This window comes from Pseudophryne corroboree (genome assembly GCF_028390025.1).
Source record: "Pseudophryne corroboree isolate aPseCor3 chromosome 3 unlocalized genomic scaffold, aPseCor3.hap2 SUPER_3_unloc_4, whole genome shotgun sequence".
In the NCBI taxonomy this organism is placed as follows: Eukaryota; Metazoa; Chordata; class Amphibia; order Anura; family Myobatrachidae; genus Pseudophryne; species Pseudophryne corroboree.
This window is the reverse complement of record NW_026967530.1, coordinates 3,476,437-3,500,449: the sequence shown is the minus strand read 5'-3', so window position 1 is coordinate 3,500,449 and position 24,013 is coordinate 3,476,437. Positions and strand designations below refer to the sequence as shown.

The 24,013-nt window shown below is 62.4% G+C and overlaps 1 protein-coding gene across 3 annotated transcripts in view; it reads right to left on the bottom strand.

Moving 5' to 3' along the window:
• LOC134984168 (gastrula zinc finger protein XlCGF26.1-like) overlaps positions 1-23,801 on the bottom strand; it is a 29,816-nt gene extending 6,015 nt beyond the window's left edge. For 2 of the 3 annotated variants that reach the window (XM_063949791.1, XM_063949792.1), the window contains exons 1-5: positions 23,611-23,801; positions 4,370-4,546; positions 3,666-3,783; positions 3,489-3,586; positions 3,030-3,333 (exon numbers count right to left, since the gene is read on the bottom strand). In XM_063949791.1, the coding sequence (XP_063805861.1) occupies positions 3,030-3,333; positions 3,489-3,586; positions 3,666-3,738 (475 nt within the window). In that variant the 5' untranslated portion in view covers positions 3,739-3,783; positions 4,370-4,546; positions 23,611-23,801. The remainder of the gene's footprint in view (positions 1-3,029; positions 3,334-3,488; positions 3,587-3,665; positions 3,784-4,369; positions 4,547-23,610) is intronic. The other variant, XM_063949793.1, reaches the window with a different exon arrangement.
• Between the last annotated feature and the right edge of the window lie 212 nt (positions 23,802-24,013).

Sequence of the window (24,013 nt, the reverse complement as noted above, 5' to 3'; positions counted from 1 at the left end):
ATGATCCAGGAGTAGTTTGTGTGTGAGACCAATGCTGCTCAACAACCTTTCCATGGACTGTGCTTTTTTCAGGCGATCGTCCAGGTACGGAATTATGTTCACTCTCTGCTAGCGAAGGAGAAACATCATCTCTGCCATCAACTTGGTGAACACCCTCAGTGTCGTGGAGAGACCAAATGGCAGGGCCTGGAACTGGTAGTGACAGTCTTGTAGTGCAAAGCGTAGATAACCCTGGTGAGGTGGCCAGAGCGGAATGTGAAGGTACGCATCCTTGATATCCAGAGACACTAGGAATTCCCTCCCCCCCAGTAGCTTTGGAGATCCATTTGTCCAGTTCATCTCCAAATAAGGACTCTCCTGTGAAGGGTAGACCTTCCACGTCTTTCCTGGAGTCCGCATCAGCAATACACTGGCGTAACCATAAGCCGCTGCGTGCTGATACTGCCATAGCAGTGGTGTGTGCATTAAGCAAACCTACGTCTTTTATGGCTTCCACCATAAAGTTCGCAGAGTCCCGTTTATGTTGCAGGAATAACACAATCTCCCCCCTAGATAAGGAATCCAACCCTTCAATAAGGTTACCTGACCATTTAGCAATGGCTTTAGTAATCCACGCACATGCTATAGTGGGTCTCTGAGCCACCCCAGCATCTGTATACAAGGATTTGAGTGTAGTCTCAATCTTACGATCAGCTGCGTCTTTCAGGGAGGCTGCACCAGGGACAGGCAATACTATTTTCCGTGACAACCGAGACACAGATGCATCCACTATCAGTGGATTTTCCCATTTTTTCCTATCCTCAGGAGGAAAAGGACAAGATGAGAGTAACCTTTTAGGGATTTGAAATGTCTTATCAGGATTAACCAACGGTTCTTCGAACAGGGTACTTAATTCCTTTGATAGAGGAAAAGTGACTGAGGACTTCTTTTTCATATTAAAATAAGATTCCTCACACTCCTCTGTCACCTTATCAGATATTTGCAGAACATCTCTGATAGCGTCTATAAGAGCCTGTATTCCTTGTGACAGAGCTCCATCACCCCCTTCTGAATCCACCTCATCCTCTACCATGTCTGACACCTCAGCGTCAGAGTCAGTCGGCAAGATATGGGCCAGAGTTTGTTTTTGTGCCACGCCATCAAAGCCAGGTCTGGGTAGAGACAAGGGCCCTGTACGAGGCGGTCCGGGCGTTGAGGAAGTAGAAGAGGACGCTCTGTCGATAGAGAAGCAATGCCGCCTGGGCCATTCCAGAGCGACTAACAGTAGCATTCCTCCTTCTTGCTTGCAAGAAGTCCCAGAATCAGTGCAGCATGTAGTGATGGCGCCAAACGCCGACAGGGAGTGAGGGAGAAAGAGAAATATGCAGCTCCAGGGCGGGAACATTTCAGAAATGTGCACCAACTTACACACTGAGCTCCTGTGCACGGAGGCGGGGTTATATAGAGGAGGCGGTGCAATGCATCCTGGGAACAGTCAAAGCATTTAGACCGTTGGTGCCTCGGATCAAGATCAAACTCTACACCCCGGTGTAATTCCCTGTGGAATCACAGTGTACCCCGCTGTAGAAAAGTGGTTTATATATAGACCGGCGTGTCCTAATAGTGACACTCTCAGGGCATGTAATACCATAGGCAGAGGTACTGCTAGCACACAGTATGGCTGCTGGTAACACACAATGACATGATGTGAGGGAAAGAGCAGGAGTGTAATAGGGGCTGATTCCTCCTGACGTATGAGATACACCAGAGAGTGTGGGGAGGAGACTGGTCAGATCTCTGGGCTGGTAACACACAGTGACATGATGTGTGGGGAGAGCAGGAGTATAATAGGGGCTGATGGCTCCTGATGTATGAGATACACCAGAGAGTGTGGGGAGGAGACTGGTCAGATCTCTGGGCTGGTAACACACAGTGACATGATGTGAGGGTAGAGCAGGAGTATAATAGGGGCTGATGGCTTCTGATGTATGAGAAACATCAGAGTGTGGGGAGGAGACTGGTCAGATCTCTGGGCTGGTAACACACAGTGACATGATGTGAGGGGAGAGCAGGAGTATAATAGGGGCTGATGGCTCCTGATGTAAAAGATACACCATAGAGTGTGGTGAGGAGACTGGTCAGATCTCTGGGCTGGTAACACACAGTGACATGATGTGTGGGGAGAGCAGGAGTATAATAGGGGCTGATGGCTCCTGATGTATGAGATACACCAGAGAGTGTGGGGAGGAGACTGGTCAGATCTCTGGGCTGGTAACACACAGTGACATGATGTGAGGGTAGAGCAGGAGTATAATAGGGGCTGATGGCTCCTGATGTACGAGATACACCAGAGAGTGTGGGAAGGAGACTGATCAGATCTCTGGGCTGGTAACACAGTGACATGATGTGAGGGGGAGAGCAGGAGTATAATAGGGGCTGATGGCTCCTGATGTATGAGATACACCAGAGAGTGTGGGGAGGAGACTGGTCAGATCTCTGGGCTGGTAACACAGTGACATGATGTGAGGGGGAGAGCAGGAGTATAATAGGGGCTGATGGCTCCTGATGTATGAGATACACCAGAGAGTGTGGGGAGGAGACTGGTCAGATCTCTGGGCTGGTAACACACAGTGACATGATGTGAGGGGGACAGCAGGAGTATAATAGGGGCTGATGGCTCCTGATGAACGAGATACACCAGAGAGTGTGGGAAGGAGACTGGTCAGATATCTGGGCTGGTAACACACAGTGACATGATGTGAGGGGAGAACAGGAGTATAATAGGGGCTGATGGCTCCTGATGTATGAGATACACCAGAGAGTGTGAGGAGGATACTGGTCAGATCTCCGGGCTGGTAACACACAATGACATGATGTGAGAGGAGAGCAGGAGTATAATAGGGGCTGATGGCTCCCGACTCCCCCACTGGGCAGATACATTTCCCTCATTAGCCTGTACTGAGAGAGGAGGATGTAGGATAAGAGATTGCTGTAGTGACTGAGAAAGGAGAATATGTGACTCTCTTCTGTAATAAGTGTTTATTACTCACCTGTGCTGATATCTGTAGGGATCTCCTCATCCTTACACCACTGATCACCTCTCACATACGTCTCTTCTTCTCCCTCTATATCTTCTGCCTTCATATCAGTCACATACGTCTCTTCTTCTCCCTCTATATCTTCTGCCTTTATATCAGTCACATACGTCTCTTTTTCTCCCTCTATATCTTCTGCCTTTATATCAGTCACATGCGTCTCTTCTTCTCCCTCTATATCTTCTACCTTTATAACAGTTAGATACGTCTCTTCTTCTCCCTCTATAGCTTCTATTTTAATATCAGACAGACGTTCAACCTAAAAAAACAAAACCACTATAATGACATTTACATACAGTCAGTTTAAACAGAGATAAAACAGTATAATATCAGTGTATAAGACACACAGCTCCTCTACAGATCATATAGTGACAGTCACTTTGGTATATTGGGGAGACCCTAAATCCCACCTACCTGATCCTCCTGTGGGATCCTGTGATTCTCCTCTGTACAATCCTGGGAATACAGAGGACGGGGACATCTCTCTGGGGTATCTCTGTTACTGGGACCATCTGTAGGAGACACACAGTGACTGAGTACAGTGTATATATGTGATTATCAGATGATGTGTGTATATAGGGGGCCCCATACCTGCTCTCCTCTGTACAATACATGACCGTCTCCTCTTACCCAGTGATGTGAGGGGCCGGTGATTCTCCATCATCACGTCCTTGTACAGACCCCTGTGTTCCTCTATATACTCCTCCTCCTGCATGGAGACATAGACAGTGACATCCTGACACCTTATAGGAACCTGACACACACAGTGATACAGTCATCACCCAGACACATCCCCTGGTGTTACTGTATAATGCCCCATTCCCAGCAGTCACCTCTCCAGTCACCACCCAGACACATCCCCCGGTGTTACTGTATAATGTCTTATTCCCAGCAGCCACCTCTCCAGTCATCACCCAGACACGTCCACCGGTGTTACTGTATAATGTCCCAATCCCAGCAGTCACCTCTCCAATCATCACCCAGACACGTCCCCTGGTGTTACTGTATAATGTCCCATTCCCAGCAGTCCCCTCTCCAGTCATCACCCAGACACGTCCCACGGTGTTACTGTATAATGTACTATTCCCAGCATTCACCTCTCCAGTCATCACCCAGACACGTCCCCATGTGTTACTGTATAATGTCCCATTCCCAGCAGTCACCTCTCCACTTATCACCCAGACACGTCCCCTGGTGTTACTGTATAATGTCCCATTCCCAGCAGTCACCTCTCCAGTCATCACCCAGACACATCCCCCAGTGTTACTGTATAATGCCCCATTCCCAGCAGTCACCTCTCCAGTCAACAGCTGAATGATCTTGTTGGTGAGTTACAGGATCTTCTGATGTATCAGTGAGTGAGGTGGAGGCACCGTGATGGGACTCTGGGTTCTGGTCCGTCCTACTGACACAATGCGGTGGCTGCTGGGTGCCTTACACTCATCGGATGTCTTCTTCACTACTACGTAACTCTGCGAAATGGGGAAGACATCATTATCACTGTGACACTCCGAGATCCCCTCACCTCCGCAGTCATGTCCCTGTATTATTACTATAGATATAAGTGGCATCACTGTGACACTCCCAGATCCTCTCACATCCCCAGTCATGTACCTGTATTATTACTATAGATATAAGTGATGTCACTATATACACTCCCAGATCCCCTCACCTCCCCAGTCATGTCCCTGTATTATTACTATAGATATAAGAGATGTCACTGTAAATACTCCCAGATCCCCTCACCTCCCCAGTCATGTCCCTGTATTATTACTATAGATATAAGTGATGTCACTGTAAATACTCCCAGATCCCCTCACCTCCCCAGTCATGTCCCTGTGTTATTACTATAGATAGGGCTAACAGACAAGGGTGACATAGAAGTGGTAGACTGTGAGCATGGATAATAGGGTTAGGAGGACAGTTGGCTGGGTTTGGTGAAGAAGTGGGACTTGAGAGTCCATTTGAAGTTTTGTAGAGAGGTGGAGAGTCAGATGGGGAGAGCACGTGAGAAATCTTATAGGTAGGAATGGGAGGAGGTAATCAGTTGGCAGGAGAGACAGTGTTCATTAGCGGAGAGAAGAGGACAGGTGGAAGTGTCCAGAGAGAAGGTCAGAGATGCAAGAGGGAGAGGGGTGGGTGAGGGCTTTGCATGTGAGAAGCTTGAATTGGATTCTGAAAGGGAAGGGAAGCCAGCGAAGGGCTTGTAGGAGAGGAGAGGTGGACGTAGTACATTTGGTGAGAAATATGAGCCGGGCAGCAGCATTGAGAATAGACTGGAGTGGAGAGAAGCGTATGTCAGGAGTGCCAGTCAGGAGGAGATTACAGTAGTCCAATCTAGAGATGACCAGTGAGTGGATGAGGGTCTTAGTAGCGTCCTGGGTGAGAAAGGGTCTGATCTTGGATATGTTTTTAGGTGGAAACGGCAGTACTGTGAGAGGTGCTGAATGTGTGGTGTGAAGGAGAGGGAGGAAGGAAGGATTACTGCAAGACCTCACACTTGGGGGATAGAGGAGATAGTAGTGCCATCAATAGATAATGAGAGTGTGGGAGGGAGGGAAGATGATCAGCTCAGTGTTAGACATAAGTGTAAGCTAGTGCTGGGACATCCAGGAGACAGCAGAGAGACAGCTGGAGATACGAGGACAGCGGGGGAGAGGTCCGGGGAGGGAAGGTAGATTTCAGTATCATTAGCGTAGAGATGATATTTTAACCACCTGCCTGGCATTGTGGCATCAGATGGGACCATGCCTGCAAGTGCTTTATCTGACCTGGTGGCACAGGATGCGACCAATCAGATAGAGAATGTTAGCAGCGGCAGGGAGGAGAAACTTCCCTCCGCTGCTGCTCTCAGAGGGACCGGAAGATTCCTCTGCCTCCCCGCACTCTCCCCTACTGATTGCCGTGCTGCCCATCACTGCTGATTGGTCAGCACGGCAGGAACCCCCCTCCAGCGACTGCAGACAATGACACCCCCTGGGGAAGTGTAAATTAACTCCAGCAAGCCCCCCCTGTATCCCTGGAGGCTGTCCCGGCTTTCAAAATGAAAGCTGCGATGGTCGCAATGTTTTCCAATGTTCTGATGGTTGTGATGTTTGAAAAAATATAAAAATAAATATACATATTTATTCTTTTTAAAACTAAAACAGTGGACGCATAAATGTGGTATAGCGCATATTTTACCCCAGAATTGATGGTGGGGACACAAAAATAAACGCTGGGTCCCTCAGGACGCGCTGTAACCAGCAGCGCTGACCTGTCCTGTGCCGTCCGGTATACATACCAATGGAGGGAGGAACTTGGAAGAGTCGGAGACCATGAAGAGTATGATCTACCGCCCTCCCCCTCCTCCTCTGCTCCGCAGGCTTTCCCCCCGATTAGTGGCTGCAGGTGCCCTCCCTCTGCAAGTAGCGTGACTCAACCACTGGCAGCCCACTGGACCACTGCCCGGCTGACTCCGCTGCTGCTGGCAGTGTCCATGGAGCAGACCGGAGTGCTCTTTTTACAGGTAAGCGGTGGGGGCCTGGTCCCTGGAGGGTGGTGGTATGGTGGTGAGGTTTCTGTCTGCACTCTCTCCTGCCTCTCTGTCCCTCCTCCCCGCCGCCACTCTCTGTCCCTCCTCCCCGCCGCCACTCTCTGTCCCTCCTCCCTGCCGCCACTCTCTGTCCCTCCTCCCCGCCGCCCTTCTCCGTCCCTCCTCCCCGCCGCCACTCTCCGTCCCTCCTCCCTGCCGGCCCCTCTCCATCCCTCCTCCCTGCCACCCCCTCTCTCTGTCCCTCCTCCCTGACGCCCCCTCTCTCTGTCCCTCCTCCCTTCCGCCCCCTCTCTCTGTCCCTCCTCCCTGCCGACCCCTCTGTCCCTGCTCCCTGCCGACCCCTCTCTGTCCCTGCTCCCTGCCGACCCCTCTCTGTTCCTGCTCCCTGCCGACCCCTCTCTGTCCCTGCTCCCTGCCGACCCCTCTCTGTCACTCCTCCCTGCCGACCCCTCTCTGTCACTCCTCCCTGCCGACCCCTCTCTGTCCCTCCTCCCTGCCGCCCCTCTCTGTCCCTCCTCCCTGCCGACCCCTCTCTGTCACTCCTCCCTGCCGACCCCTCTCTGTCCCTGCTCCCTGCCGACCCCTCTCTGTCCCTGCCGACCCCTCTCTGTCCCTCCTCCCTGCCGCCACTCTCTGTCCCTCCTCCCTGCCGCTCCTCTCTGTCCCTCCTCCCTGCTGCCCCTCTCTGTCCCTCCTCCCTGCCCGCCCCTCTCTGTCCCTCCTCCCTGCCGCCCCTCTCTGTCCCTCCTCCCTGCCGCCCCTCTCTGTCCCTCCTCCCTGCCGCCCCTCTCTGTCCCTCCTCCCTGCCGCCCCTCTCTGTCCCTCCTCCCTGCCGCCCTTCTCCGTCCCTCTTCCCTGCCGCCCCTCTCTGTTCCTCCAGCCCACTCTCTATCCCTGCTGCCCCCTCTCTGTACCTGCTTCCCGCTGCCCCTTCTGTCCCTACTCCCCTGCCGCTCCGCTCTGTCCCTGCCGACCCCTCTCTGTCCCTCCTCGCAGCTGCCCCTCTCTGTCCCTGCCGCCCATCTCTGTCCCTCCTCCCCGCTGCTACCCTCTGTCCCTCCTCCCTGCCGCCCCTCTCTGTCCCTCCTCCCTGCCGCCCCTCTCTGTCCCTCCTCCCTGCCGACCCCTCTCTGTCCCTGCTCCCTGCCGACCCCTCTCTGTCCCTGCTCCCTGCCGACCCCTCTCTGTCCCTGCTCCCTGCCGACCCCTCTCTGTCCCTGCCGACCCCTCTCTGTCCCTGCCGACCCCTCTCTGTCACTCCTCCCTGCCGACCCCTCTCTGTCCCTGCTCCCTGCCGACCCCTCTCTGTCCCTCCTCCCTGCCGCCCCTCTCTGTCCCTGCTCCCTGCCGACCCCTCTCTGTCCCTGCTCCCTGCCGACCCCTCTCTGTCCCTGCTCCCTGCCGACCCCTCTCTGTCCCTGCTCCCTGCCGACCCCTCTCTGTCCCAGCCGACCCCTCTCTGTCACTCCTCCCTGCCGCCACTCTCTGTCCCTCCTCCCTGCCGCCCCTCTCTGTCCCTCCTCCCTGCTGCCCCTCTCCCCTGCCGACCCCTCTCTGTCACTCCTCCCTGCCGACCCCTCTCTGTCCCTGCTCCCTGCCGACCCCTCTCTGTCCCTGCCGACCCCTCTCTGTCACTCCTCCCTGCCGCCACTCTCTGTCCCTCCTCCCCGCCCCTCTCTGTCCCTCCTCCCCTGCTGCCCCTCTCTGTCCCTCCTCCTGCCGACCCCTCTCTGTCACTCCTCCCTGCCGACCCCTCTCTATCCCTGCTCCCTGCCGACCCCTCTCTGTCCCTGCCGACCCCTCTCTCTCCCTCCTCCCTGCCGCCCCTCTCTGTCCCTCCTCCCTGCCGCCCCTCTCTGTCCCTCCTCCCTGCCGCCCCTCTCTGTCCCTCCTCCCTGCTGCCCCTCTCTGTCCCTCCTCCCTGCCGCCCCTCTCTGTCCCTCCTCCCTGCCGCCCCTCTCTGTCCCTCCTCCCTGCCGCCCTTCTCCGTCCCTCTTCCCTGCCGCCCCTCTCTGTTCCTCCAGCCCACTCTCTATCCCTGCTGCCCCCTCTCTGTACCTGCTTCCCGCTGCCCCTTCTGTCCCTACTCCCCTGCCGCTCCTCTCTGTCCCTGCCGACCCCTCTCTGTCCCTCCTCGCAGCTGCCCCTCTCTGTCCCTGCAGCCCATCTCTGTCCCTCCTCCCTGCTGCTACCCTCTGTCCCTCCTCCCTGCCGCCCCTCTCTGTCCCTCCTCCCTGCCGACCCCTCTCTGTCCCTGCTCCCTGCCGACCCCTCTCTGTCCCTGCTCCCTGCCGACCCCTCTCTGTCCCTGCTCCCTGCCGACCCCTCTCTGTCCCTGCTCCCTGCCGACCCCTCTGTCCCTGCTCCCTGCCGACCCCTCTCTGTCCCTGCGCCCTGCCGACCCCTCTCTGTCCCTGCTCCCTGCCGACCCCTCTCTGTCCCTGCTCCCTGCCGACCCCTCTCTGTCCCTGCTCCCTGCCGACCCCTCTCTGTCCCTGCTCCCTGCCGACCCCTCTCTGTCCCTCCTCCCTGCCGACCCCTCTCTGTCACTCCTCCCTGCCGACCCCTCTCTGTCCCTGCTCCCTGCCGACCCCTCTCTGTCACTCCTCCCTGCCGACCCCTCTCTGTCCCTGCTCCCTGCCGACCCCTCTCTGTCCCTGCCGACCCCTCTCTGTCACTCCTCCCTGCCGCCACTCTCTGTCCCTCCTCCCTGCCGACCCCTCTCTGTCCCTGCTCCCTACCGACCCCTCTCTGTCCCTGCTCCCTGCCGACCCCTCTCTGTCCCTGCCGACCCCTCTCTGTCCCTGCTCCCTGCCGACCCCTCTCTGTCCCTGCTCCCTGCCGACCCCTCTCTGTCCCTGCTCCCTGCCGACCCCTCTCTGTCCCTGCCGACCCCTCTCTGTCACTCCTCCCTGCCGACCCCTCTCTGTCCCTGCTCCCTGCCGACCCCTCTCTGTCCCTGCCGACCCCTCTCTGTCACTCCTCCCTGCCGCCACTCTCTGTCCCTCCTCCCTGCCGCCCCTCTCTGTCCCTGCTCCCTGCCGACCCCTCTCTGTCACTCCTCCCTGCCGACCCCTCTGTCACTCCTCCCTGCCGACCCCTCTCTGTCACTCCTCCCTGCCGACCCCTCTCTGTCCCTGCTCCCTGCCGACCCCTCTCTGTCCCTGCTCCCTGCCGACCCCTCTCTGTCCCTGCCGACCCCTCTCTGTCACTCCTCCCTGCCGCCACTCTCTGTCCCTCCTCCCTGCCGACCCCTCTCTGTCCCTGCTCCCTGCCGACCCCTCTCTGTCCCTGCTCCCTGCCGCCCCTCTCTGTCCCTGCCGACCCCTCTCTGTCCCTGCTCCCTGCCGACCCCTCTCTGTCCCTGCTCCCTGCCGACCCCTCTCTGTCCCTGCTCCCTGCCGACCCCTCTCTGTCCCTGCCGACCCCTCTCTGTCACTCCTCCCTGCCGACCCCTCTCTGTCCCTGCTCCCTGCCGACCCCTCTCTGTCCCTGCCGACCCCTCTCTGTCACTCCTCCCTGCCGCCACTCTCTGTCCCTCCTCCCTGCCGCCCCTCTCTGTCCCTGCTCCCTGCCGACCCCTCTCTGTCCCTGCTCCCTGCCGACCCCTCTCTGTCCCTGCTCCCTGCCGACCCCTCTCTGTCCCTGCTCCCTGCCGACCCCTCTCTGTCCCTGCCGACCCCTCTCTGTCACTCCTCCCTGCCGCCCCTCTCTGTCCCTCCTCCCTGCCGCCCCTCTCTGTCCCTCCTCCCTGCCGACCCCTCTCTGTCCCTGCTCCCTGCCGACCCCTCTCTGTCCCTGCTCCCTGCCGACCCCTCTCTGTCCCTGCTCCCTGCCGACCCCTCTCTGTCCCTGCCGACCCCTCTCTGTCACTCCTCCCTGCCGCCACTCTCTGTCCCTCCTCCCTGCCGCCACTCTCTGTCCCTCCTCCCTGCTGCCCCTCTGTCCCTCCTCCCTGCCGCCCCTCTCTGTCCCTCCTCCCTGCGCCCTTCTCCGTCCCTCTTCCCTGCCGCCCCTCTCTGTTCCTCCAGCCACTCTCTATCCCTGCTGCCCCCTCTCTGTACCTGCTTCCCGCTGCCCCTTCTGTCCTTACTCCCCTGCCGCTCCTCTCTGTCCCTGCCGACCCCTCTCTGTCCCTCCTCGCAGCTGCCCCTCTCTGTCCCTGCCGCCCATCTCTGTCCCTCCTCCCTGCTGCTACCCTCTGTCCCTCCTCCCTGCCGCCCCTCTCTGTCCCTCCTCCCTGCTGCCCCCTCTCTGTCCCTCCTCCCTGCCGACCCCTCTCTGTCCCTGCTCCCTGCCGACCCCTCTCTGTCCCTGCTCCCTGCCGACCCCTCTCTGTCCCTGCCGACCCCTCTCTGTCACTCCTCCCTGCCGACCCCTCTCTGTCCCTGCTCCCTGCCGACCCTCTCTGTCCCTGCCGACCCCTCTCTGTCACTCCTCCCTGCCGCCACTCTCTGTCCCTCCTCCCTGCCGCCCCTCTCTGTCCCTGCTGACCCCTCTCTGTCCCTGCTCCCTGCCGACCCCTCTCTGTCCCTGCTCCCTGCCGACCGCTCTCTGTCCCTGCTCCCTGCCGACCCCTCTCTGTCCCTGCTCCCTGCCGACCCCTCTCTGTCCCTGCCGACCCCTCTCTGTCACTCCTCCCTGCCGCCACTCTCTGTCCCTCCTCCCTGCCGCCCCTCTCTGTCCCTCCTCCCTGCTGCCCCTCTCTGTCCCTCCTCCCTGCCGACCCCTCTGTCACTCCTCCCTGCCGACCCCTCTCTGTCCCTGCCGACCCCTCTCTGTCCCTGCCGACCCCTCTCTGTCACTCCTCCCTGCCGCCACTCTCTGTCCCTCCTCCCTGCCGCCCCTCTCTGTCCCTCCTCCCTGCCGCCCCTCTCTTTCCCTCCTCCCTGCCGACCCCTCTGTCACTCCTCCCTGCCGACCCCTCTCTGTCCCTGCTCCCTGCCGACCCCTCTCTGTCCCTGCCGACCCCTCTCTGTCCCTCCTCCCTGCCGCCCCTCTCTGTCCCTCCTCCCTGCCGCCCCTCTCTGTCCCTCCTCCCTGCTGCCCCTCTCTGTCCCTCCTCCCTGCCGCCCCTCTCTGTCCCTCCTCCCTGCCGCCCCTCTCTGTCCCTCCTCCCTGCCGCCCTTCTCCGTCCCTCTTCCCTGCCGCCCCTCTCTGTTCCTCCAGCCCACTCTCTATCCCTGCTGCCCCCCTCTCTGTACCTGCTTCCCGCTGCCCCTTCTGTCCCTACTCCCCTGCCGCTCCTCTCTGTCCCTGCCGACCCTCTCTGTCACTCCTCCCTGCCGCCACTCTCTATCCCTCCTCCCTGCCGCCCCTCTCTATCCCTCCTCCCTGCTGCCCCTCTCTATCCCTCCTCCCTGCTGCCCCTCTCTGTCCCTCCTCCCTGCCGACCCCTCTCTGTCCCTGCTCCCTGCCGACCCCTCTCTGTCCCTGCTCCCTGCCGACCCCTCTCTGTCCCTGCTCCCTGCCGACCCCTCTCTGTCCCTGCTCCCTGCCGACCCCTCTCTGTCCCTGCTCCCTGCCGACCCCTCTCTGTCACTCCTCCCTGCCGACCCCTCTCTGTCCCTGCCGACCCCTCTCTGTCACTCCTCCCTGCCGCCACTCTCTGTCCCTCCTCCCTGCCGCCCCTCTCTGTCCTTCCTCCCTGCCGACCCCTCTCTGTCACTCCTCCCTGCCGACCCCTCTCTGTCCCTGCTCCCTGCCGACCCCTCTCTGTCCCTGCCGACCCCTCTCTGTCCCTCCTCCCTGCCGCCACTCTCTGTCCCTCCTCCCTGCCGCCCCTCTCTGTCCCTCCTCCCTGCTGCCCCTCTCTGTCCCTCCTCCCTGCCGCCCCTCTCTGTCCCTCCTCCCTGCCGCCCCTCTCTGTCCCTCCTCCCTGCTGCCCCTCTCTGTCCCTCCTCCCTGCCGCCCCTCTCTGTCCCTCCTCCCTGCCGCCCCTCTCTGTCCCTCTCCCTGCCGCCCTTCTCCGTCCCTCTTCCCTGCCGCCCCTCTCTGTTCCTCCAGCCCACTCTCTATCCCTGCTGCCCCCTCTCTGTACCTGCTTCCCGCTGCCCCTTCTGTCCCTACTCCCCTGCCGCTCCGCTCTGTCCCTGCCGACCCCTCTCTGTCCCTCCTCGCAGCTGCCCCTCTCTGTCCCTGCCGCCCATCTCTGTCCCTCCTCCCTGCTGCTACCCTCTGTCCCTCCTCCCTGCCGCCCCTCTCTGTCCCTCCTCCCTGCTGCCCCTCTCTGTCCCTCCTCCTGCCGACCCCTCTCTGTCCCTGCTCCCTGCCGACCCCTCTCTGTCCCTGCTCCCTGCCGACCCCTCTCTGTCCCTGCTCCCTGCCGACCCCTCTCTGTCCCTGCCGACCCCTCTCTGTCCCTGCTCCCTGCCGACCCCTCTCTGTCCCTGCCGACCCCTCTCTGTCACTCCTCCCTGCCGCCCCTCTCTGTCCCTGCTCCCTGCCAACCCCTCTCTGTCCCTGCTCCCTGCCGACCCCTCTCTGTCCCTGCTCCCTGCCGACCCCTCTCTGTCCCTGCTCCCTGCCGACCCCTCTCTGTCCCTGCTCCCTGCCGACCCCTCTCTGTCCCTGCCGACCCCTCTCTGTCCCTGCCGACCCCTCTCTGTCACTCCTCCCTGCCGCCACTCTCTGTCCCTCCTCCCTGCCGCCCCTCTCTGTCCCTCCTCCCTGCTGCCCCTCTCCCCTGCCGACCCCTCTCTGTCACTCCTCCCTGCCGACCCCTCTCTGTCCCTGCTCCCTGCCGACCCCTCTCTGTCCCTGCCGACCCCTCTCTGTCACTCCTCCCTGCCGCCACTCTCTGTCCCTCCTCCCTGCCGCCCCTCTCTGTCCCTCCTCCCTGCTGCCCCTCTCTGTCCCTCCTCCCTGCCGACCCCTCTCTGTCACTCCTCCCTGCCGACCCCTCTCTGTCACTCCTCCCTGCCGACCCCTCTCTGTCCCTGCCGACCCCTCTCTGTCCCTCCTCCCTGCCGCCACTCTCTGTCCCTCCTCCCTGCCGCCCCTCTCTGTCCCTCCTCCCTGCTGCCCCTCTCTGTCCCTCCTCCCTGCCGCCCCTCTCTGTCCCTCCTCCCTGCCGCCCCTCTCTGTCCCTCCTCCCTGCCGCCCTTCTCCGTCCCTCTTCCCTGCCGCCCCTCTCTGTTCCTCCAGCCCACTCTCTATCCCTGCTGCCCCCTCTCTGTACCTGCTTCCCGCTGCCCCTTCTGTCCCTACTCCCCTGCCGCTCCTCTCTGTCCCTGCCGACCCCTCTCTGTCCCTCCTCGCAGCTGCCCCTCTCTGTCCCTGCCGCCCATCTCTGTCCCTCCTCCCTGCTGCTACCCTCTGTCCCTCCTCCCTGCCGACCCCTCTCTGTCCCTGCTCCCTGCCGACCCCTCTCTGTCCCTGCTCCCTGCCGACCCCTCTCTGTCCCTGCTCCCTGCCGACCCCTCTCTGTCCCTGCTCCCTGCCGACCCCTCTCTGTCCCTGCTCCCTGCCGACCCCTCTCTGTCCCTGCTCCCTGCCGACCCCTCTCTGTCCCTGCTCCCTGCCGACCCCTCTCTGTCCCTGCTCCCTGCCGACCCCTCTCTGTCCCTGCTCCCTTCCGACCCCTCTCTGTCCCTGCCGACCCCTCTCTGTCACTCCTCCCTGCCGACCCCTCTCTGTCACTCCTCCCTGCCGACCCCTCTCTGTCCCTCCTCCCTGCCGACCCCTCTCTGTCACTCCTCCCTGCCGACCCCTCTCTGTCCCTGCTCCCTGCCGACCCCTCTCTGTCCCTGCCGACCCCTCTCTGTCACTCCTCCCTGCCGCCACTCTCTGTCCCTCCTCCCTGCCGACCCCTCTCTGTCCCTGCTCCCTGCCGACCCCTCTCTGTCCCTGCCGACCCCTCTCTGTCCCTGCCGACCCCTCTCTGTCCCTGCTCCCTGCCGACCCCTCTCTGTCCCTGCTCCCTGCCGACCCCTCTCTGTCCCTGCTCCCTGCCGACCCCTCTCTGTCCCTGCCGACCCCTCTCTGTCACTCCTCCCTGCCGACCCCTCTCTGTCCCTGCTCCCTGCCGACCCCTCTCTGTCACTCCTCCCTGCCGCCACTCTCTGTCCCTCCTCCCTGCCGCCCCTCTCTGTCCCTGCTCCCTGCCGACCCCTCTCTGTCCCTGCTCCCTGCCGACCCCTCTCTGTCACTCCTCCCTGCCGACCCCTCTCTGTCCCTGCTCCCTGCCGACCCCTCTCTGTCACTCCTCCCTGCCGACCCCTCTCTGTCACTCCTCCCTGCCGACCCCTCTCTGTCACTCCTCCCTGCCGACCCCTCTCTGTCCCTGCCGACCCCTCTCTGTCACTCCTCCCTGCCGCCACTCTCTGTCCCTCCTCCCTGCCGACCCCTCTCTGTCCCTGCTCCCTGCCGACCCCTCTCTGTCCCTGCTCCCTGCCGACCCCTCTCTGTCCCTGCCGACCCCTCTCTGTCCCTGCTCCCTGCCGACCCCTCTCTGTCCCTGCTCCCTGCCGAACCCTCTCTGTCCCTGCTCCCTGCCGAACCCTCTCTGTCCCTGCCGACCCCTCTCTGTCACTCCTCCCTGCCGACCCCTCTCTGTCCCTGCTCCCTGCCGACCCCTCTCTGTCCCTGCCGACCCCTCTCTGTCACTCCTCCCTGCCGCCACTCTCTGTCCCTCCTCCCTGCCGCCCCTCTCTGTCCCTGCTCCCTGCCGACCCCTCTCTGTCCCTGCTCCCTGCCGACCCCTCTCTGTCCCTGCTCCCTGCCGACCCCTCTCTGTCCCTGCCGACCCCTCTCTGTCACTCCTCCCTGCCGACCCCTCTCTGTCCCTGCTCCCTGCCGACCCCTCTCTGTCACTCCTCCCTGCCGCCACTCTCTGTCCCTCCTCCCTGCCGCCCCTCTCTGTCCCTGCTCCCTGCCGACCCCTCTCTGTCCCTGCTCCCTGCCGCCCCTCTCTGTCCCTCCTCCCTGCTGCCCCTCTCTGTCCCTCCTCCCTGCCGACCCCTCTCTGTCACTCCTCCCTGCCGACCCCTCTCGGTCCCTGCTCCCTGCCGACCCCTCTCTGTCCCTGCCGACCCCTCTCTGTCACTCCTCCCTGCCGCCACTCTCTGTCCCTCCTCCATGCCGCCACTCTCTGTCCCTCCTCCCTGCTGCCCCTCTCTGTCCCTCCTCCCTGCCGACCCCTCTCTGTCCCTGCTCCCTGCCGACCCCTCTCTGTCCCTGCCGACCCCTCTCTGTCCCTCCTCCCTGCCGCTACTCTCTGTCCCTCCTCCCTGCCGCCCCTCTCTGTCCCTCCTCCCTGCTGCCCCTCTCTGTCCCTCCTCCCTGCCGCCCCTCTCTGTCCCTCCTCCCTGCCGCCCTTCTCCGTCCCTCTTCCCTGCCGCCCCTCTCTGTTCCTCCAGCCCACTCTCTATCCCTGCTGCCCCCTCTCTGTACCTGCTTCCCGCTGCCCCTTCTGTCCCTACTCCCCTGCCGCTCCTCTCTGTCCCTGCCGACCCCTCTCTGTCCCTCCTCGCAGCTGCCCCTCTCTGTCCCTGCCGCCCATCTCTGTCCCTCCTCCCTGCTGCTACCCTCTGTCCCTCCTCCCTGCTGCCCCTCTCTGTCCCTCCTCCCTGCCGACCCCTCTCTGTCCCTGCTCCCTGCCGACCCCTCTCTGTCCCTGCCGACCCCTCTCTGTCCCTGCCGACCCCTCTCTGTCACTCCTCCCTGCCGACCCTCTCTGTCCCTGCTCCCTGCCGACCCCTCTCTGTCACTCCTCCCTGCCGCCACTCTCTGTCCCTCCTCCCTGCCGACCCCTCTCTGTCCCTGCTCCCTGCCGACCCCTCTCTGTCCCTGCCGACCCCTCTCTGTCACTCCTCCCTGCCGCCACTCTCTGTCCCTCCTCCCTGCCGCCCCTCTCTGTCCCTCCTCCCTGCCGCCCCTCTCTGTCCCTCCTCCCTGCCGACCCCTCTGTCACTCCTCCCTGCCGACCCCTCTCTGTCCCTGCTCCCTGCCGACCCCTCTCTGTCCCTGCCGACCCCTCTCTGTCCCTCCTCCCTGCCGCCACTCTCTGTCCCTCCTCCCTGCCGCCCCTCTCTGTCCCTCCTTCCTGCTGCCCCTCTCTGTCCCTCCTCCCTGCCGCCCCTCTCTGTCCCTCCTCCCTGCCCGCCCCCTCTCTGTCCCTCCTCCCTGCCGCCCTTCTCCGTCCCTCTTCCCTGCCGCCCCTCTCTGTTCCTCCAGCCCACTCTCTATCCCTGCTGCCCCCTCTCTGTACCTGCTTCCCGCTGCCCCTTCTGTCCCTACTCCCCTGCCGCTCCTCTCTGTCCCTGCCGACCCCTCTCTGTCCCTCCTCGCAGCTGCCCCTCTCTGTCCCTGCCGCCCATCTCTGTCCCTCCTCCCTGCTGCTACCCTCTGTCCCTCCTCCCTGCCGCCCCTCTCTGTCCCTGCTCCCTGCCGACCCCTCTCTGTCCCTGCTCCCTGCCGACCCCTCTCTGTCACTGCTCCCTGCCGACCCCTCTCTGTCCCTGCTCCCTGCCGACCCCTCTCTGTCACTCCTCCCTGCCGACACTCTCTGTCACTCCTCCCTGCCGACCCCTCTCTGTCCCTGCTCCCTACCGACCCCTCTCTGTCACTCCTCCCTGCCGACCCCTCTGTCCCTGCTCCCTGCCGACCCCTCTCTGTCCCTGCCGACCCCTCTCTGTCACTCCTCCCTGCCGCCACTCTCTGTCCCTCCTCCCTGCCGACCCCTCTCTGTCCCTGCTCCCTGCCGACCCCTCTCTGTCCCTGCTCCCTGCCGACCCCTCTCTGTCCCCTGCCGACCCCTCTCTCTCGTCCCTGCCGACCCCTCTCTGTGCTCCCTGCCGACCCCTCTCTGTCCCTGCCGACCCCTCTCTGTCACTCCTCCCTGCCGCCACTCTCTGTCCCTCCTCCCTGCCGCCCCTCTCTGTCCCTGCTCCCTGCCGACCCCTCTCTGTCCCTGCTCCCTGCCGACCCCTCTCTGTCCCTGCTCCCTGCCGACCCCTCTCTGTCCCTGCTCCCTGCCGACCCCTCTCTGTCCCTGCCGACCCCTCTCTGTCACTCCTCCCTGCCGACACTCTCTGTCCCTCCTCCCTGCCGCCCCTCTCTGTCCCTCCTCCCTGCCGCCCCTCTCTGTCCCTCCTCCCTGCTGCCCCTCTCTGTCCCTCCTCCCTGCCGACCCCTCTCTGTCACTCCTCCCTGCCGACCCCTCTCTGTCCCTGCTCCCTGCCGACCCCTCTCTGTCCCTGCCGACCCCTCTCTGTCCCTCCTCCATGCCGCCACTCTCTGTCCCTCCTGCCTGCCGCCCCTCTCTGTCCCTCCTCCCTGCTGCCCCTCTCTGTCCCTCCTCGCTGCCGCCCCTCTCTGTCCCTCCTCCCTGCCGCCCCTCTCTGTCCCTCCTCCCTGCCGCCCTTCTCCGTCCCTCTTCCCTGCCGCCCCTCTCTGTTCCTCCAGCCCACTCTCTATCCCTGCTGCCCCCTCTCTGTACCTGCTTCCCGCTGCCCCTTCTGTCCCTACTCCCCTGCCGCTCCTCTCTGTCCCTGCCGACCCTCTCTGTCACTCCTCCCTGCCGCCACTCTCTGTCCCTCCTCCCTGCCGCCCCTCTCTGTCCCTCCTCCCTGCTGCCCCTCTCTGTCCCTCCTCCCTGCCGACCCCTCTCTGTCACTCCTCCCTGCCAACCCCTCTCTGTCCCTGCTCCCTGCCAACCCCTCTCTGTCCCTGCCGACCCCTCTCTGTCCCTCCTCCCTGCCGCCACTCTCTGTCCCTCCTCCCTGCCGCCCCTCTCTGTCCCTCCTCCCTGCCGACCCCTCTCTGTCCCTCCTCCCTGCCGCCACTCTCTGTCCCTCCTCCCTGCCGCCACTCTCTGTCCCTCCTCCCTGCCGCCACTCTCTGTCCCTCCTCCCTGCCGCCCCTCTCTGTCCCTCCTCCCTGCCGCCCCTCTCTGTCCCTCCTCCCTGCCGCCCCTCTCTGTCCCTCCTCCCTGCCGCCCTTCTCCGTCCCTCTTCCCTGCCGCCCCTCTCTGTTCCTCCAGCCCACTCTCTATCCCTGCTGCCCCCTCTCTGTACCTGCTTCCCGCTGCCCCTTCTGTCCCTACTCCCCTGCCGCTCCTCTCTGTCCCTGCCGACCCTCTCTGTCACTCCTCCCTGCCGCCACTCTCTGTCCCTCCTCCCTGCCGCCCCTCTCTGTCCCTCCTCCCTGCTGCCCCTCTCTGTCCCTCCTCCCTGCCGACCCCTCTCTGTCCCTGCTCCCTGCCGACCCCTCTCTGTCCCTGCTCCCTGCCGACCCCTCTCTGTCCCTGCCGACCCCTCTCTGTCCCTCCTCCCTGCCGCCCCTCTCTGTCCCTCCTCCCTGCCGACCCCTCTCTGTCCCTCCTCCTTGCCGCCCCTCTCTGTCCCTCCTCCCTGCCGCCCCTCTCTGTCCCTCCTCCCTGCCGCCCCTCTCTGTCCCTCCTCCCTGCCGCCCCTCTCTGTCCCTCCTCCCTGCCGCCCCTCTCTGTCCCTCCTCCCTGCCGCCCTTCTCCGTCCCTCTTCCCTGCCGCCCCTCTCTGTTCCTCCAGCCCACTCTCTATCCCTGCTGCCCCCTCTCTGTACCTGCTTCCCGCTGCCCCTTCTGTCCCTACTCCCCTGCCGCTCCTCTCTGTCCCTGCCGACCCCTCTCTGTCCCTCCTCGCAGCTGCCCCTCTCTGTCCCTGCCGCCCATCTCTGTCCCTCCTCCCCGCTGCTACCCTCTGTCCCTCCTCCCTGCCGCCCCTCTCTGTCCCTGCTCCCTGCCGACCCCTCTCTGTCCCTGCTCCCTGCCGACCCCTCTCTGTCCCTGCCGACCCCTCTCTGTCCCTGCTCCCTGCCGACCCCTCTCTGTCCCTGCTCCCTGCCGACCCCTCTCTGTCCCTGCTCCCTGCCGACCCCTCTCTGTCCCTGCTCCCTGCCGACCCCTCTCTGTCCCTGCTCCCTGCCGACCCCTCTCTGTCCCTGCTCCCTGCCGACCCCTCTGTCCCTGCTCCCTGCCGACCCCTCTCTGTCCCTGCCGACCCCTCTCTGTCACTCCTCCCTGCCGCCACTCTCTGTCCCTCCTCCCTGCCGACCCCTCTCTGTCCCTGCTCCCTGCCGACCCCTCTCTGTCCCTGCCGACCCCTCTCTGTCCCTGCTCCCTGCCGACCCCTCTCTGTCCCTGCTCCCTGCCGACCCCTCTCTGTCCCTGCTCCCTGCCGACCCCTCTCTGTCCTTGCCGACCCCTCTCTGTCACTCCTCCCTGCCGCCACTCTGTCCCTCCTCCCTGCCGACCCCCTCTCTGTCCCTCCTCCCTGCCGACCCCTCTCTGTCCCTCCTCCCTGCCGACCCCTCTCTGTCCCTCCTCCCTGCCGCCCCTCTCTGTCCCTCCTCCCTGCCGCCCCTCTCTGTCCCTCCTCCCTGCCGCCCCTCTCTGTCCCTCCTCCCTGCCGCCCTTCTCTGTCCCTCCTCCCTGCCGCCCCTCTCTGTCCCTCCTCCCTGCCGCCCCTCTCTGTCCCTGCTCCCTGCCGCCCCTCTCTGTCCCTGCTCCCTGCCGCCCCCACTCTCTGTCCCTGCTCCCTGCCGCCTCCTATCTCTGTCCCTGCCGCCTCCTCTCTCTGTCCCTGCCGCCCCCTCTCTCTGTCCCTGCCGCCCCCTCTCTCTGTCCCTGCCGCCCCCTCTCTCTGTCCCTCCTCCCCTCCCTCTGTCCCTGTTCCCTTCTGTCCCTGTTCCCTTCTGTCCCTGCTGCCCACCTCTCTGTCCCTGCTCCTCGCTGTCCCCTCTGTCACTACCGCCCCTCTCTGTCCCTGCTCCCTCCCTCTGTCCCTGCCGCCCGTCTCAGTCCCTCCTCCCTGCCGCCCCTCTCTGTCCCTCCTCCCCCTCTCTGTCCCTGTTCCCTGCTGCCCCTCTGTCCCCTGCTGCCCCCTCTGTCCCTCCTCCCCCTCTCTGTCCCTGTTCCCTTCTGTCCCTCTGTCCCTGTTCCCTTCTGTCCCTGTTCCCTTCTGTCCCTGTTCCCTTCTGTCCCTGCTGCCCCCCTCTCTGTCCCTGCTGCCCGCTCTCTGTCACTACCGCCCCCTCCCTCTGTCCCTGACGCCCGTCTCAGTCCCTCCTCGCTGCTGCCCCTCTCTGTCCCTTCTCCCTGCTGCTACTCTCTGTCCCTACTCCCTGGTACCATATAAAACGTGTGTAACGAGCTCTGCCTGGCGCAATGTGTGCAACGAGCTCTGCCTGGCGCAATGTGTGCAACGAGCTCTGCCTGGCGCAATGTGTGCAACGAGCTCTGCCTGGCGCAATGTGTGCAACGAGCTCTGCCTGGCGCAATGTGTGCAACGAGCTCTGCCTGGCGCAATGTGTGCAACGAGCTCTGCCTGGCGCAATGTGTGCAACGAGCTCTGCCTGGCGCAATGTGTGCAACGAGCTCTGCCTGGCGCAATGTGTGCAACGAGCTCTGCCCGGCGCAATGTGTGCAACGAGCTCTGCCCGGCGCAATGGGTGCAACGAGCTCTGCCCGGCGCAATGGGTGCAACGAGCTCTGCCTGGCGCAATGGGTGCAACGAGCTCTGCCTGGCGCAATGGGTGCAACGAGCTCTGCCTGGCGCAATGTGTGTAACGTGCTCTACCTGGCGCAATGTGTATAACGTGCTCTACCTGGAGCAATGTGTATAACGTGCTCTACCTGGAGCAATGTGCTCTACCTGGAGCAATGTGTATAACGTGCTCTACCTGGCGCAATGTGTATAACGTGCTTTACCTGGTGCAATGTGTATAACGTGCTCTACCTGTGTGGTGTAATGTGAATTGGTACTCTTATGTGGCCACGCTCCTTCCCCATGAAGCCACGCCCCTACATTTTTGGTGCACTCCTTCGGCACGCACTGTCCTTGATTTAAAGTATGGAGCAAATGTACTTTCTGCCAAGGGCACTGAAATGTCTAGACAGAGCGGGACAGGAGAGGACGAGGGCAGGAGAGGGGGCGTTAGGAGAGGATGGAGGCAGGAGAGGGGGTATTAGGAGAGGATGGGGGCAGGAGAGGGGGTATTAGGAGAGGATGGAGGCAGGAGAGGGGGTATTAGGAGAGGATGGAGGCAGGAGAGGGGGTATTAGGAGAGGATGGAGGCAGGAGAGGGGGTATTAGGAGAGGATGGAGGCAGGAGAGGGGGTATTAGGAGAGGATGGAGGCAGGAGAGGGGGTATTAGGAGAGGATGGAGGCAGGAGAGGGGGTATTAGGAGAGGATGGAGGCAGGAGAGGGTGTATTAGGAGAGGATGGGGGCAGGAGAGGGTGTAATAGGAGAGGATGGGGGCAGGAGAGGGGGTATTAGGTGAGGATGGGGGCAGGAGAGGGGGTAGTAGGAGAGGTTGGGGGCAGGAGAGGGGGTAGTAGGAGAGGTTGGGGGCAGGAGAGGGGGTAGTAGGAGAGGTTGGGGCAGGAGAGGGGGTACTAGGAGAGGATGGGGGCAGGAGAGGGGGTAATAGGAGAGGATGGGGCAGGAGAGGGGGTAATAGGAGAGGATGGGGGCAGGAGAGGGGTATTAGGAGAGGATGGGGGCAGGAGAGGGGTATTAGGAGAGGATGGGGGCAGGAGAGGGGGTATTGGGGGAGGATGGGGCAGGAGAGGGGTATTAGGAGAGGATGGGGCAGGAGAGGGGGTATTAGGAGAGGATGGGGGCAGGAGAGGGGGTATTAGGAGAGGATGGGGGCAGGAGAGGGGGTATTAGGAGAGGATGGGGGCAGGAGAGGGGGGTATTAGGAGAGGATGGGGCAGGAGAGGGGGTATTAGGAGAGGATGGGGGCAGGAGAGGGGGTAGTAGGAGAGGATGGGGGCAGGAGAGGGGGTAGTAGGAGAGGATGGGGGCAGGAGAGGGGTAGTAGGAGAGGATGGGGGCTGGAGAGGGGGTATTAGGAGAGGATGGGGGCAGGAGAGGGGGTATTAGGAGAGGATGGGGCAGGAGAGGGGGTATTAGGAGAGGATGGGGGCAGGAGAGGGGGTATTAGGAGAGGATGGGGGCAGGAGAGGGGGTATTAGGAGAGGATGGGGCAGGAGAGGGGGTATTAGGAGAGATTGGGGCAGGAGAGGGGGTATTAGGAGAGGATGGGGGCAGGAGAGGGGGCATTGGGGGAGGATGGGGCAGGAGAGGGGGGTATTAGGAGAGGATGGGGGCAGGAGAGGGGGTATTAGGAGAGGATGGGGGCAGGAGAGGGGGTATTAGGAGAGGATGGGGTAGGAGAGGGGGTATTAGGAGAGGATGGGGGCAGGAGAGGGGGTATTAGGAGAGGATGGGGCAGGAGAGGGAGTGTTAGGACAGGATGAGGGCAGGAGAGGGGGTATTAGGAGAGGTTGGGGCAGGAGAGGGGTATTAGGAGAGAATGTGGCAGGAGAGGGGGTATTAGGAGAGGATGGGGCAGGAGCGGGGGTATTAGGAGAGGATGGGGGCAGGAGAGGGGGTATTAGGAGAGGATGGGGCAGGAGAGGGGGTATTAGGAGAGGTGGGGGCAGGAGAGGGGGTATTAGGAGAGGTGGGGGCAGGAGAGGGGGTATTAGGAGAGGATGGGGGCAGGAGAGGGGGTATTAGGAGAGGTTGGGGGCAGGAGAGGGGGTATTAGGAGAGGATGGGGGCAGGAGAGGGGGTATTAGGAGAGGATGGGGGCAGGGGAGGGGGTATTAGGGTAGGATGGGGCAGGAGAGGGGGTATTAGGAGAGGTTGGGGCAGGAGAGGGGGTATTAGGAGAGGTTGGGGGCAGGAGAGGGGATATTAGGAGAGGATGGGGGCAGGAGAGGGGGTAATAGGAGAGGATGGGAGCAGGAGAGGGGGTAATAGGAGAGGATAGGGGCAGGAGAGGGGGTATTAGGAGAGGATGGGGGCAGGAGAGGGGGTATTAGGAGAGGATGGGGTATTAGGAGAGGATGGGGCAGGAGAGGGGGTAATAGGAGAGGATGGGGGCAGGAGAGGGGGTAATAGGAGAGGATAGGGGCAGGAGAGGGGGTATTAGGAGAGGATGGGGGCAGGAGAGGGGGTATTAGGAGAGGTTGGGGCAGGAGACAGGTGGGATGAGGGGACATTACCTGGAGGATGAGGCGGCAGGAGAGATCACACCGTGGACACAGAGGGATGTGTACCGGAAGTGGGCGGGGCTGTATTTCCGAGTCATCGTTACCATAGCGCATTGGATTATGGGGAGTGACTATCACGGTAACTCAGCAACCAGGAGCAGCCCCGCCCACTAACTGTCCATTGGCCGCAGGCTCGTCACACACACAGCCCCGCCCTCTTTCCCTCTCATAAACCGCAAAGCTCCGTCACTCATTAGCCGCAAACCCCGCCCACTCACTGCCCATAGGCCGCTGCTTAAAGACACTACCACTGAGCCCCGCCCTCTCTCCCTCTCATAGGTCGCATTGCCCCGTCACTGAATTACCGCCAGACCCGCCCACAGCACGCAGCTCCCGTCACTCATCATAAGCCCCG